This window comes from Lissotriton helveticus, chromosome 9 (assembly GCF_964261635.1).
Source record: "Lissotriton helveticus chromosome 9, aLisHel1.1, whole genome shotgun sequence".
Taxonomy (NCBI): domain Eukaryota; kingdom Metazoa; phylum Chordata; class Amphibia; order Caudata; family Salamandridae; genus Lissotriton; species Lissotriton helveticus.
The window spans coordinates 287,828,701-287,844,587 of NC_136070.1; the positions used below are offsets into that span (position 1 = coordinate 287,828,701).

Below are 15,887 nucleotides of genomic sequence, written 5' to 3' on the forward strand. Positions count from 1 at the left end.
GGGCTATAACAGCTTGAATGGCTTTACTACGTTTCTTGCAGCGTTTGGGATCAGGTGAGGACCAAAAAATCTCTCAGTTGTGTAAACATGAAATTGCCAACAGCAAGTTGACCTGGGCAAAAGAGACAAGAGCCTCAATAAACGAAGCGTATGGTGTGTTAAAGCTAAAGTTGTGCCCTCAGTCCCTCCATCTAAAGATAGATAAGAAAGAACTTAGGACACTGGGAATTGAAGTGTCTCGAACACACGGCCAGGAGTACCTCTCATGGAAAACCTCAGTTTCCCATATGGCCTTGGCATGGAAAAATGATTTACTTTTTCCTTAGATAGATTACCCAGCTGCCTGTTACGGCGTCAAGTGCTAAGATTGCGAAATGGGATAAACCCCTGTTACGCGAATAAAGGGGTTAAAAATGTAATGATAGATAGCAATGGTAAATGCACCTGCACTTTAGGTACTACCCGTGATATTTTACATGTTTTAATTAGATTGCTTGAAGATTTTTAGATATACGAAGAGAGATTTTAGGCCCGATTTTTTAAAAATATGATATTAAAAATAGGATGCAAGCGGCAAACCTCTTAGTGGGAATGACAAATTTAGATATCGCCTGACTATTGGGAAATACATAAATAAAGTTAAAGTGTTCCTCAAATGTAAAGAGTAATGATGACATTTAGATCTTTTAGGCTATTAGGAGAATGAGTTATTAAAGGATAGCACTATTGTGTATGATATACCAGAAGGTCTATGTGCCCATGAATGGAATAGTTGATTTTAATACATTTTAAGATGATATTTATCTCTTATTTTAAAGAAAATGTGTTTTATAGGCTTGCAGAAGATGTATTACATATTCTATGATACTGACTTGCTTATTTTTATTTGAATGATATGCTGTTATTTAGTACCTTTATTATTGTAAAAAAACAAAAAGTTTTATCGACTGACTGAGCCATGAATTTTTCTGAATGTTCTTACTCCTTCATCGCCATCATTGTGGACACCAATCATTAGAAATATGGTGACTTTATGAGGGAAGCGACAAAAAAAAAAAATGGAAACTTAATTAAATTAACCATTTTGTTAAAATTATGAGGAGGCTTCATGTAATTTATTCATTTTTTGAACATTAAGAGCGTGGTTGTAATAGAGTATCCCAGTTACAAATGAAGCTACACTAGGATTAAAAATGTATATTCAGGACATGGAACTGCTGTGCTTGAAAGCAGAATAAGAAAACAAAAAGCAATACATTCAATTAATTACACAAGACCAAGAAAAATGTCAGTGGGCTTGCAGTTATATAAGGCAACATCAACTATCAGGGCTCAAACAAAACAATTACGCTTATTAAAGCCAATGGCATATATACAGAGCAGATACACTCTACTGATTTTTTTTAACCATCATGGAAAGAACGATAATTTCCTAAATATGTTAATCTATTACTTTGCAAATAATTTGGCTACATAGCTGTTTTTCGGCGCTTACATACCTTTCCTAGGAAGGCCATGGCGTGCGAATTTCCAGCATTTGCTGCTTGATTGAAGTACTCAAACGCTCTCTACAAGAAATCAAATTGTAAAAGATTTTTCAACTCATCTACGTGAAAGATCATCTAATATGATTCCCAGACATGAGATAACATCTTCAGGTACTGGTATTAGTTTCACCAAAGGCATAACAATTGTGCTTGTTTGTGACAACTGCAGCCCAAATGTATAATTCAACAAGCATTTGCAATGCAATAGGTCTCGCATTAGAAAATTTTGAGCTATTGGTATTGTAAATGACAATTTTTTTATTTCTGTGTTGGTTTTGAAAATAGCTAAATTAATAGCTTTGTCATTTACAATGCCAATAGTTATAACTTTCGCAAATGTGACACCTATAGCATTTGTAATGCAATATGTGTTGTATTTACGTGACTTAGATGTATTGGTATTACAAATAATAATGGCTTTTAATTTTTTTAAATAATTAATACTTAAATAAAAGTTATTAATGATAAAGTACACCAGAACAAATTGTTAAATGGTGAGAAGAGAAGCATGTATGAGTATGCATGCACAACCATCTGGAATAAATTACTTCCAAGGTGACCCCCCTATGCAAGCACATACATGCAGATACAATGGTGAAAATCTTGAACTTTTTTTTCAAGCTATAAAAAGCATTTCAATATGGTAACCATGATCATGCATGTGTAAGCATGTACCAAAGGCATCTAAGCCATCTTGAAATACATTTAATAAAGCACATGAAAATGCATTTAAAAATGGCCACCATGCATTTGAATGCTCAACTATGAGTTCAGAATAAAGCATTAGCCGAGCAAGTAGCTCTACATATGCATTTGAAAGAGCTTTTGGCTCTGCAAATCGTTGTCTGTACTTGTGCTAAAAAAGAATTGTAATAGTGCCTTTAAAACATACAGCATTTCCCTGCAGACTGTATCTAAAGTCCACACACCACACAAAACTGCTAATGTATATCACTTTATTCACTCTGGCAATCCTACTAGCAGCTGCAATCTCAAAAAATGGAACATCGCCGCCCGGCTTGCGACCAGGAAGTCAGGCAGGCCGGGCGGGACAACCGGAAACAGGAAGTAGGAGGGCGGGAGCCTACCCCACCTCCCACGGAAGAGCCGCGGCTGTTTGGAGCACCGGAGCAGGCAGGAGCCTACCCTGCGCCCCGGTGCCGAAGGAGGGAGGAAGAGTCCTGCTGCCGGACCAAGGAAGCCGGTGAGTGGGCTGCGAGGGCGGGGCATGTGTGTGTGTGTGCGCGCGCGCGGCGGGGGGGGGGGGGGGCTGTGTGTGAGCGTGTGTGTGTGTATGTGTCTTGGAGTCTGTGTGTATGCGTGTGACTGGGGGGGGGGGTGCGCCTGTCTATGACTGTGTATGCGTGTGGCTGTGCGCATGCGTGAATGTGGGTGCGCGTGAAATCCAGCGCGTGGCAGTTTCTTGTCCTTCATTCCCCTGAGTCAGCTAGCTATAGTTCTCCACCTGGACCGCATCCTTTGGATGCGAATTCCAGGCTCGCGCTAAAAAGTTAACTTTGAATGCAAGTCTAATTTTACACAACAGACATTTATTTTTCTTAAAGGACTAGTATTTTAACCCGTTTGCAGCACTCAAAAATTGCCATGAACACCATAAAAATGGCTAACATGTACTGAACCTCTAGCCTGTTACAGGCTAGTTGGTATCTGAGCTTATTTTTCCTTGTCATCATCTTTTTACAGAACCTAACATTGTCCTGCCTCATGCATTCATGATAGGGACACAAAGTCTATTTTAGAAATGTTCCGATTCTACCTGAGCATACTGTGAAGAACATGAGCCCAGCAGCTCGTCGCTACAGCACAGTGAACACAGTTGTTTTCACTTTTAAAAATTCAACAAAAATGTATAAGGTTTGCACACACAGAAAAGTAGATAATCAACAGTGAGAACCCCATTTAGAGTGCCACAGGGCACATTGAGGCTTCTTGTCCCATCCATAGTGTTTGAGGCCTTTTACTCCTCAAGTCCCGGGCTCTAAATACAAAGGAATCCTGAGCAATTGGGCCAAGTACCTCTTCTGCACTTGACTCTGTGGTAGCGGTGGACTAGCAGTCAAAGGCTTCCTTGGGAGGGAAGGCTAAATACAGGTGAGTACAAATCATAAGTCAAAGTGCAAACAGTTCAAACACTAAATCAATGTTCATTCAAATACTTCCTATTATAAGGAAAATAAGTGTTTTATTTCTAACTTCACAAACATGCAAAGGAATAACGATATGCATGAGCCCAAACACAGTTCCCTTGAGGTCTGAGCTCTAGTAGTGGTCAGCCAAATCCCTTCCTTGTAATGATCTCTCTGGGTTATTCCCCATTCACTGGGGGGGGGTCACATCCAGGAAATGCCCACTAATAGGCCTTGCACCAGGGTTACCTTTTGGCTCTTCAGGAAATGTATGTGGTGCAGTAGCACCTTTAACAGCAAGCCACACCCCCTGCCACCCCCAGGGACCAACAAGACCAGCTCATATCTTAACCACCTCTGCAACACAAGAATGTTCGGAATTGCAGCGGGTGTCCTCAGTGTGCGCACCCGCAAGTTCTGATTCTGATTGGAGAATTTGGGCTGCTCGCGACCCAAGAGCGGCATCCGGTGCCGCAGGCTCACACTCTTGACGTCAAGTCCTACAGTTAACGGAGCAGCTCCAGACTCGCGAAGACGCAGTAGGCCAGCACCCCCAGTAAGGGAGGGAGTGGTAGGGTAGTATCATTTCTTCAGCTCCTGACTGGATGCAGCAGCATCCATTGAGACCTCCGTGATTAGTCAGTGGCAGTTCTCTCGCTGTGTGGGCTCGACCCACAAAACGCAACCTCAGTCTTTTTCTCAAGCGATGGCCTAAACCTCTTCGCAAAGTAGATATGGGCAGCCTCTCCTGGCATATGGGGTTGTTGTGGTGCATTATAAATTGGAAGTAGACTCCTCCAGTGTGTAAATGCCTCCACCATGGCGGTTACGAATCTCAGCACTCCTTTATAGCAGCAACTTTGCTGGTGGCCACTTCTGGCATATGGGCTTACCAAGACCCACACAGCACTTTACACTTTGGTCAGTCCATGGCATCCTTCTCCTGCATAGGGGGTGAGGGGTGCAGAACGGACACTCTTGCACACTGACTACGACCCATTAGTGCACAGCTGAATCCTCCCACCTCACACTGGGAGTCCTCATGGTAGGGCTCCCCACTGGTCCTCACACCCTACAACGCTCTCCTCTTTCTCACAAGGCACACTGGCAAGGCAAGCACTTGTGCTCCAGGTCAGGTGGTTTTGGTTTTACTGGGTAATGTCCCTTCACCCAGCAGAGAGACCAGCAGGATTTTACCCACAGACCTGGTCAGATGCAGAAGTCCTGCAGAGCTTCCTCTTCTCTCACAGCTTGTTTGGCTGCTTGGTAGACGACTAATTTTGTGGTCTCTACCTCCCATTCTTTTCATCTTTTTCCAGACACCAAATGTAAATTAAGGTCTGAGTGTTTGAAGTTTTATGTTGGAGTTTTGCTTTTTTTAAACTGTACATTTCTCCTTTTCTTCTTTACTCCTGGAAGGAAGTCTGTCACAGCAGGCAAGGCTCTGAAGCCGTCTGACGCACATCACAATTCATGGGAGTGACCAGAGTTTACAGCTGGATGTCAGTCACAGTGATTATATGCATCAAAAGGTTAATCCCAGGCTCTGTGTGCTACTCTTTATGATTTCCTTATCAGCCCCATTTCCTTTCCTGAGATTGGTCAGTGAACCAAAGAGCAACCTCTGAAGTGTAAATTGAGAGTATATTCATCCCTTCCTTCAGTGTGTCCCACCCAGCTCACAGGAATGCAGCAATACACATCTGTTTGGGGGGTGGGGGGGAAGAATTCCTCTCCTCCTCATGTCTTCACCAGGCAGGCCTGGGCTTCCAAAAACGGAACCCAGGGTCCTCCATATAATGTACCATTGCAGGCTGTTAGACCTGGCATCTTTGGCGTGGTTTCCCCCTATCTTTTTGCCTCTACCTCCTGTATTTTTGATGCTGTGCTGGATTTCGTTTTTGCTGGTTTAGATGCTTTGGGCACTTTGCCACTGCTGTTCATTGTCAAAGTGCAAGTGCTCCCTGTGTAAATTGTTATTATGATTGGTTATCCACGATTGGCATAATTGGGTCACCAAGAAGTCCCTAGTAAAGGGCACTGAGTGTGCCAGGGCTGGTGATAACATAAACTACTAGTGGGCCTGCAGCACTGGTTGTGCCACCCACATGAGTAGCCCTAAAATGGTGTCTCAGGCCTGCCACCGCAGTGCCTGTGTGCAGTCTGTGAACTGCCATGTCCTCCTGGTCAGTGTCCCCACTGGCCAGGCCTAACCCTTCCCTTTCTGTACACATTGGTCACCCCTATGGAACGCCCAAGGTACCCCCTTGGCAGGGTGCAGTGTATGTGAAAGGTAGAGCATGTACTTGTGCAGGTGACATGCTCTGGTAGTGAATTACAGCCATTTTAGTTTTTCACTAGTGTAAGGCTATCTTGCCCCATAGGCTATCATGGGGGATGCTGGCTACAGTGGCTACCAGCATATCTTCCCATAGGAGCAAGATCGGACATAAAAGTCTGGTATCGCTGAACTCAGAATTTAATAACACATCTTTTAGGAAAGGTTGTTTTTAAATCCTGTGTTTGAGAACAGCACTTTTAGAAAGTTGTTGGTCTCTTGTCTGACCTTTCTGTGTGCCTTGGCCTGTTTGTGAATGGACTGTCTGGTTTGTGAGTAACAGGGGCTGGGTGGCTCCCCGAGTCTGAGTGGGCCATCCCTGGGCTGAATAGCTCCATCTGCATCTAGAGTGGTGGGAGGGGGTAGCACCTGGGCCTGAATAGGGCTGTGCCTGCCTTCCACAATGCTGGCTCCACCTCCTGCTGGCAGCGGACGACCCTGCCCCTCTCTCTGAAAGGAAAGGAGAGGCCAGGAAAACAAAGTGCTCAAGGAACACCCAGAACTGGTTCAGACCGGGCTCAGAGCCCTCCTGCACAAAGGGATCAAAGACTTTTAGGGGTATAAGTACAGGACCCCTGACTACAGAAAATTAGATCATCCTGGAATCAAGAAGGAACCTCTGCCAAGGAGAAAGCTGAAACTGAAGATGGAAGACAGTCCTGCTGTTGCTTTGCTGGACTGACCTGCTGTTGCTTTGCTGCCAAGGAGAGGGGAAGGACTTTGCTTTTGGTGCTGTGTCCACTTGCTTGAAGGAATCTCCAAGGGCCTGAGAAGAGCTGGCTCCCTGTTAAGAAGTCCCAGGAACAAAAGGACTTTACCCCCAGCTTCCCTGAACTCTCTGAGAGAGTTCTGTCCTGCCTAGAGTGCTTGGGGCCAGTCGTGGTGCCTCTGGAAGTTATACCTGTGTGGGGAAGCGGGAAACCAAGCTTTTAAAAGACTTTCTGCAGGTTTGGTCGCATCGCTCGCTTGCGGAGCGCATCCCCGACAGTGCAAGGAAATTCCCGCCGCTACGAAGGCCGAGATCGTCGCAGCGCCTGTTGCCGCTGCCAGAGTCGTCGCATCCTTTGTTTGCGGGACGCACCAGACCGGTGCGGGAAGATTACCATCACTGCGAATGTCGTCCCAGAGCCTGTCGTCGCTGGGTGAGATCGTCGCACCGCTTGCTTGCGGACCGCATCACGTCGCTGCGAGTGTCGTCACAGAGCCATCGCATCGAGGAGCTGCGAGAGGAAGATCCCCGCTGGTCCGCACATCGTCGCCCCGGAGATCGTCACAACTCCAAAGATCATCGCATCGTGCCTTTGCAAGCTTCTTTCACTACGGAACCTCGGCACCGGAATCCATACAAGGTATCGCATCCCTCCCCATACAGACCGGAGTCACCACATCATGCCTGCTACATCCAGCGGGGCTGTCGCATCGCCTCTCCAGGGTCTCAGGAGTGACGCATCGCTTGTTTTCCACCGCACCAGTTTCTGTTTTGGAACTTTGTCGCATTTAAAGGTACTGTTGGCTAAACGTGACGCAACTGTGAACTTTTCACGCAACTGTGGATTATTTTATCGCAACTTTAAGAACTCTTTTGCAACCATATTCCTGAACTGTGTATGTTGGATTTTTGTCGTTTTGGCCTTATGTAGTTCAGATTAAATACCTTTATTTTTCTAAACTGTTGTGGAGTTTGTTTGTGGTGTTTTCACTGTGTTACTGTGAGTTTTGGTTCAAATACTTTACACATTGCCTTTGAAAAGCCTTGACTGCTCGTGCCAAGCTACCCAGGGGGTGAGCAGGGGTTATCTCAGAGGGGTTCCTCCTTACCCTGACTAGAAGCAAGGGTCCCTATTCGGACAGTGGTACCTACCTCTGCCAACTAGAGACCCCCAGTTCTAACACAGGTACACTTACTCAGTTTGCATTCTCAGCGCACTTGCTGTCCAGCATGGTTACCTCCATGTATTGTACCATTTCAAGTACACATACATTCAGAACACACATTCAGTCTATGTGCACAGTTCAGCACTGGAGCTTTTCAAAACTGTGCCAGGATGTGATATTTGCCAACTAACACTGCTACCACACACACTCATTTTATGCATGCTACACAACAATTCACCATTCATGCATTGTACTTCACGCAAGGACACATACACCGAGCACAAGCTTTCATTGTGCATGCGTTGCACAGCACTACATTCACCCAGTACATACATGAACCACACATACATCGCACAGCACTGCTCTACACCTGTACTGTACCCTTCCAAGGCACACATACTTCAAGCAGAATCCCTCCTCCTGCACTCCACAGCACTTTACATTTACATGATATAGGACAAGGGTGAGTTAAGCACACAGCTGATTAACTTTGAAACAGGAGAGTGAGCCTTCAGTGACACAGGAAAAAAGGTTCTGTTCACTACTACTGATCACTATAAGGTACGCTGCCACCACTGAGTTTCTGCTATTTAACTCCTGATTAAATCCCCACTATGAAGGCAGCGCTTTACGTGCCCCTTGCTGTCCAACAAGACTGCAATCTGTGTGAAAGGCCTATGTCATGGTGCACATGTATGGTCCGTGTGTGCCTACGACAAAAAGAAAATCAGTATTAAGGACAAGACAACAGTACAGTTGGGCACACAGAGAAGGGGTACACGCCTTTAACCATGCTGAGGACTTTTCCATCCAAACAAGAACTGTTCTTTTTAAGGTTGAAGTGTAGAACCCTACCTTGTAGCTGTTACAGAAGATCCTCCCGAAGGGGCTGCCTCATCAGAAAACAATTGCTAATACTCACAAGTTTGAGATGCCATACTCTTTGTGCCCAATCCGGAGACACAAGATGACTTGTCCCAGTCCATCTGATCTTCAGACCTAGAGGTAGAAGTGGTATCGACAGGAAGGCGTACAGCAGTCCTGAGCCCCACTCGAGACGAAATGAGTCTCCGAGAAAGAGCCCCCTTGGAAACGCCAATGCACAGAAGTGCTGACAGTGCGCGTTCTTATTGGTGGCAAATAGATCTACCACGGTTCTCCCCAATCACGGGAGAGACGTTGCACCAGCTCGGGAAGAAGACAACATTCATGATCAGCTAGACATCTATGACTGAGTTTGTCCACCCAGGTGTTGAGAGAGCCTGCCAGCTGGTGTCAAACCCAAAGGGGGAACACAGCAACTGCTCTTGAGCCACAATGAACCCCAAGTAACGCCTGTGTGCCGTCAGGACGAGTATATGGAAATATACATCCAGCGCTACCATTTAAGTCTCCAGGGTAGACAGGGTTTAAAATAACATGAACATTTTGAATTTCTCCTCTTATGGAAGTAGGTGAGATTAAATAGATGTAGTAGTATGGAGGCGTCCATCCTACTTCGTGACCAGAAAGTAGCGGGAATAGCAACAATAACCTACTTCTGATGTTGGTGTGGAAACTAGCTGAAATGGACGTTAGCATCAGCTGAAGCCATTTTGTTTTTGGCAGCCATTTTATTTAGCCATGTGCTCGCCATATGCTTTCTCCCTCTTCATTGTTGCCTGCCCTTGTATTCTGCTTAAGTCATCAGTTACAGTTAACTCCTTCAGGCATTGAGCCAGAGCACTGCACGTGCTCAGAAAGGCCAGTGCACCCGTTATACACTGTAATGTCAGGCTATTTTAACTAATGTCAGCAATATTGTACCTCCTCCGACTCTGTTGACTAAGCGATTCTTATGAATCCTTATATGTATTTGTATGTACAGTTGTACTGCCTCTTTTTGAGTCTTCATGCTAACTCAGCAATAAACTGGCAATAAAAGACCCATGGATTCTGTACTCCTTGGACTGCCTCATACAGTGGCCTGAGGGTACCGTATTGATGCAGTCTCCCTCATGTGAGGTTAATAAATGTATTCTCTTTAATATTACAGCTTCGTGCCAATCTCTTCTTTGTTGGTTTAAGGACCGGTGCATCAGTGAGCCCTAAAAAGGCTTTTTATTCTACAAATTAGCGCCCGAACGGGTACTTCATTGGAGACGCGGCCATCCAAGAGTGCGGTTGAGAAGGCAGGAATCCACTGAGGAAAGTACCCTGCATGAGGAGACCCTTTGTCTTTGCAGACCAACGTGTTCTCCAGTTTTCCTGATCTGACCCACTGGGTGATGGCCTCTCCCGACTGAGATCTTCTTTGGCGAGAGTATTTCAAAACGACCATTAGGTCACTCAGAACTTGGCAGTTGGAAGGTGGAGACTTTGGTGTGGTAAGCTTGCTGTAGCAACACTTTTGTCTGGATTAGCTTGGCCAAGATTTCGGTTTGTTTTTTTGTTTGCTGCAGCAAATGAAGGCAGGTAATGAGGAGATTTTTCTCTAACTTTGGAATTCTTGAACGGTACAGTTTACATTAAGTACTACTTTGTTATAATATTATATATGCTATAATATTTTTGGCATGCCTGCTCCTAGCATACTTCCTAGAAAGTGTTGATGTCTTGGAGATACCAATATGGATTTAGAAAGTACTAAATAGGTTTATATACATTATATATTAAATAGGGTATTTCTTCCATAATGTATAGTACACTGTGGAACAAATATATATTTAAAAAAAGGATCCTGATCTGCGCACTTATATGAAGCGCTTTTGAGTGCTCTGCCAGCCTAACTGGTAATTTGGTGTATTTTGGAAAAGGTCTGAGGCTCCAGGCCGTTTTTTTTCAACATGGCTGTCTATTTGTCTTGGTGTAATCTCTGTACTATTTTTTGAGAGTCCGTTAGTTTGTAAATATGACTTACAATTGGTATTTACAAATGGTTTGGTTTCAGTACAGTTTCTGGGCTGTCTCTTGCTTTTGTCCTAAGTGTTGATTGGTGGGTTAATTGTTTTTTTTAGTGTCTATGTGGTTTGTGAAGTACTTGTTTCAGTGTGTAGTGACCATGTTTTTTGTGTAAGAATGGCTGTAACAAGCAGTGTTGTGTCTTCTGAGTGTATGACCCCCTTCTTGAAACTGTCTGGAATTAGCTCAATTGGGTTTGTTGTCGTAATTCTGTTCTGCAAATGTAACTGAGAATTGCATTTTAAAATTCAAGGAATGAATTATGTAACAAATGCTAAATAGCTGCACACTACCATTAAAAGTAAAACAGTAACAAAAGTATAGATGTGTGAATATTGCTACAGTGGTAAAAAACATTAGAAATAATACTCAATAGGAAAAAATAGGCCTCATAGAAAGAAAACAAAAAAACAAATGTGTGTGCTTTACACAGCTAGGACTCAATATAAAATGTTACAGCATTATCTTTAGATACATTATGCTAATATTAAAAGGTATTCACATTATCGGAGTAATTAGTTGCTGCTAAAATAAAAAGTGATTTTTTTACATTACAGCACAATAGATTTGTGCTGGCTTGGAATGTTTGTGTTTTAAATAGACTGCACTGTGCTTATTCCCTGCGCTAGAAAAAAAAGATCTTTTAAACAGCTGTTCAAAGCTGTTTGAAGGAAGCTGTCTGTCAGAACAGATGGAGGCCAAACTTTTTCAGGACATTACAATACAGCAAGCGGTTTTTCTTCCTGAAAAAGGCGTAGAAGTTGAGGCCTGCTGGTCGTAAAGCACAGCTGAGTAAACAACACATGGCTATGCCTGGCCACAAGCTACAGATAAAGCTGTGGGAACTTGGTTTTAAATTAGTAAAGCACGATATGAAGGCAAATCTGTTAAAAGACTACTGAGTTTAAAAAGATAGAAATACAGCTTTATTATTTTGGATAAAAGAGAAAGGATTATAAGTAAGGACTTTTTTCTTGTTGATTTATTAAATAAACACATATGTGGATCGGATGGTAAATAATTACTGCCCTTTTAAAAGTGACACAAACTATTTTATGTTTCAGTACAGCTTCTGTGCTTAGTGTTATAAATACATGCATTTAAAAGTAAAAGGAAAGGAATGAGGCTTGCTTTTCATATGTGGAAACATCAAAAAAGTTAGTGATCATTATTTTAAAACAAGCATTGGCATAGCCAATAGGTCTCGCCTTTCGGACCTTATAAGTGTTTAGCCATGCAACACTATGTTGTTGAACCAAGGATATTGTGCTGCTTAACTAAATACGTATAACATTCCAACAGCGATACCTATTGGATATGTCAATGCTTGTTTACGTTCTGACTGAGGCTTCAATTTCAAGATCCTAGCAGGAAGAGTGCTCCTGCCAACTCTGATGAAAACAAAAGAGTGATGGGTCGAATGAATTCATCTTAGCCACTGGTGATGCAAAGTTAACCCCGTACCCCCCCCCCCCGAGAGCAGCGGGAAAAGGTAGGAAGAAGGGTGGTGGCCTGTCACTCACTAAAAGACAAACTTTGTGATGTAAACTGGTGTGCCTGCCTAAACAGCTTCTACTAGACAGATTCTCACCTTGAAGCTGCCCGTGGCCTTCATTTGCCTCAAGGAGTGATAAGTGGAGTGCCTGAATTATTCTAGTTAGATACAGCGGTAAATAGAGAAAAAAACACAGATACAGCGACTCCCCTCCCCCCATACAAATGTGTCCCCCTCGCTGTCCTTTCCAAAGCCTCCTGCTCGGACAGGATCCAGGATCCAGCCCTGCTAACTCACATGGTGGTGGGCCCAATGATCAGGGCCTGCTTTAGCGCTGGTGGCGCCACGTGCGACAATGTTTGTTGCCCCCTCCCATGGCCACCTCTGCCATGGATTCCCTCAACACCACCATTTACCAGTGCCCCTCAAGTCTCCAAAACTACTCTCTCTCAGATTCATTTATTAGTTTTATAGCTCCACTCATACCAGTGTAGAGTATCAGAGCACTTTACATCACACACAATCAATCATACATGTGTAAATCAGTTTATAGGAAACGTTACAGAGGTCTACAAGGTGTTGGAGTCACATGTCATCCATACTAGTAGACAGTATAGTTTGAGTGCTTGGTCTGGAGAAGCACAAACTCAGAATTGAAAATGGAACACCATGGTTGGGGGTTCACTTTAATAATAAGAATGGATTTCTACCCAAATAAACACATTTTGCGACATTAGGATAATGAAAGACTTGGGAAAAAGCATAATGCTGCAGCCCATACCATGCAGTTTTCATGCAGTTAATCTCCAGTTATTCTGACATGTTTATTGTTGGCTGAAAATTGCTGGTGGCAAAGAACGCAGCAGCAGGTGCATTTAAAACCATATTGTCAGGCGCCCCCTCTGAAGTCGGCACCCGGTACAGTGGCATCGGTCGCGCCACCCTAGAGTGATATCAGCTCTCATCATACGTTACCCGGCGAGAAGTCGATATCACCCCCTGGCATGGAAAAAGAGCTGCAAGCCACTGTAAATAGTGGAATTCCAGCTCGTTTTTCGAGGGGTCCATTAAAGGGTGCGAAAACATCCCAGGTCATAGGCACCTGCCTCTGCAAGCATTGGTGTCAGAATGGGGGCAAAAGTGCCTCTGAGGTACTTCTCGGCACAAGGGCCTGCCCCCCTACAAGGCCCCGCCCCTTCTCACACTGAGACTTTCGTTCAAGTTGCCAGGTTTGAGGACTACCTATCCTTCCCACTCTGTACAAGGCCCCATGGCACATTTCTCCTTTCCACACAGACCATATTAGAACAATAACAGCGACTTAATAACATAGCGCGGAATACTTGTCTCTTACACTCGTTTTATAACCCCCAAAACAATACGAACGTTGAGTTCTTGTTGCCGTGTCAGCTCAACCCACTGAACTATCTCCTGTCACCTCACGCACGTTGGCTGACCTGCTTGGCTGGTCGAAACTTGAAAAGAACAGACAAAATAGGGTACCCGGACAGCATACAGGCGGCATCTCAGAGGCCTAATAAGCAAAAGGAACGGAGGAACCAGTCCAACACCAAAGACGGCTGCTCATATGGGAGTTGTCAAAATACAACACTGCCACGTGTTAGAAACATTCAATTGGCCACACAACCATGGCTGAAAGCTCTTCACGATCCCCTGATCTTAAGTGACAAAACACCCTCCAGGAGATGCGAGTGGTGGAGGAGATGGGTGGTATCTGTTACATATAACCTCGCACTCTCTCTCGTCTTCTACCCAGAGTTGATTTCAGTAGGGTCAGCAAGAGCATAAGCAGAGGGAGAAAGAGGGAAATAGAAACAGAGGCAGGACTTTAAGTGGCCGGGTGCTGCCGGTGCTCATGACCCGAAGTTCTAAAAAGCAGGTGCTCAGACGGGTCCCTATCGGGCTCTCCCTTATTGCCCTCACCCTCAGGATGAAAAAATAAATCTGCAACTATGCAACAGAATCAACCTTCACTGACTATCATACAACTTCAAAGAGACTCGTTGTATGTCTTCAAAAGTCTCATAATTTCTGAATTGAAGCATTTTTAATATTCAATACACCAAAGCCATAGTTGTTGCTTCTTTATCTTATGCAACTAACAACCATTGGCAAAGCCAATAGTCCTGCCATGATGAAGGTGGAATTTTACTTGTATTATTTATCTGGTGCAATGAAAGAAGCAGCAAATTACCAGTCGGGCAACACACTATGCTAAGCATGATTTTTTAGGTCTCGCTGAAGCAATGCGTAAGCATTGTTTTCGGCGAGATTCTAGTAAGCTGCTTTCAAAAGTCTCCCACTGCGGATGGCATACAGTTCATGTGAGCCAGGCGTGTGCACAGGAATTCACTCCCCCTACCCCTCCCACAAAGCAAGACAAGACAAGAACATCAAAGCGACCGCGGCTGCTTTGATTCCGTTTGCCAGCAGCCACTTCACGCGCTCCGCAGGTCATACACAGGACCATCTGCTCATAAATTGGAATGCTGGCATGGTTGCCCAGCCCCCCTCCCAGTGCTGCCTTTCCTCTGCTCGGCTTCAACCGGTGCCCGTGCACTGCTCCCCATCGTTCGCTCTACACACCGCACCTGTTTTCACTCCATATGCAGCACAACCATCCCTCAGTCACATCTTCACGACTGGACCCTTCCTCAGCATCCCCACCGTGCCCCAGGTGTCTTTTTTTTCCATACAAACTCCACCCACTGTTTTGCTGCACTCTGTACCCTTTTTTCACACTGTTCCACCTCAATATTCATACACCCTACTTATTTTAAATTACAGTGTCTCAATTGCAGGCACATATTTTTGCCCCTTTTGTTTCCCCACATTCATGGAGACCTGTTTCTAAAATATCCATTATCAGTTTTTGAGGCCTGTTTAATGAATTCTGTGTACAAGGTATTCGGTTTCCAGCTTGTATGTATACTGCTAAGAGCATGGATCAGTAGGATGTTTACAGTGCTCCTTAATTTTCAGTTCTACATAAGTCAAGTATAAACCATTCTCGTCCTCCACAAACGAGTGTATAGTTAGAGTATAGCGATAGGTGCAATGTATAAGTATTTGTGCAAGGTTTCTGTTTCCTTGTGTTTACCTTTCAGAAATTCACAAGCACCTTTCAGACCATACATCATTGCTCACCCTCACACACCCACTCACCCTCACACCCCCTCACCCTCACACACCCCCTCACCCTCACACACACACACCCTCACCCTCCACACCCTCACCCTCACACACACCCTCACATACCCTCACACACCCTCTAACCCTCACACACACCCTCACCCACACCCTCACCCTCACCCTCACACACACCCTCACCCTCACACACCCCCTCACACACACCCTCACCCTCCTCACCCTCACACACCCCCTCACCCTCACACACCCCCTCACCCTCACACACCCTCTCACCCTCACACACCCCCACACACCCTCTCACCCTCACACACCCCCACACACCCTCTCACCCACCCTCACCCACCCTCACCCTCACACACCCTCACCCTCACACA

At 44.7% G+C, this 15,887-nt stretch overlaps 1 protein-coding gene across 2 annotated transcripts in view; it reads right to left on the reverse strand.

Annotated features, from left to right (window-relative positions):
• SEL1L (SEL1L adaptor subunit of SYVN1 ubiquitin ligase) overlaps positions 1 to 15,887 on the reverse strand; it is a 324,711-nt gene that overhangs the window by 173,652 nt on the left and 135,172 nt on the right. For both annotated transcript variants that reach the window (XM_078660004.1, XM_078660003.1), the window contains exon 12: positions 1,500 to 1,568. In XM_078660004.1, coding sequence (XP_078516130.1) covers positions 1,500 to 1,568 — 69 coding nt within the window. The remainder of the gene's footprint in view (positions 1 to 1,499; positions 1,569 to 15,887) is intronic.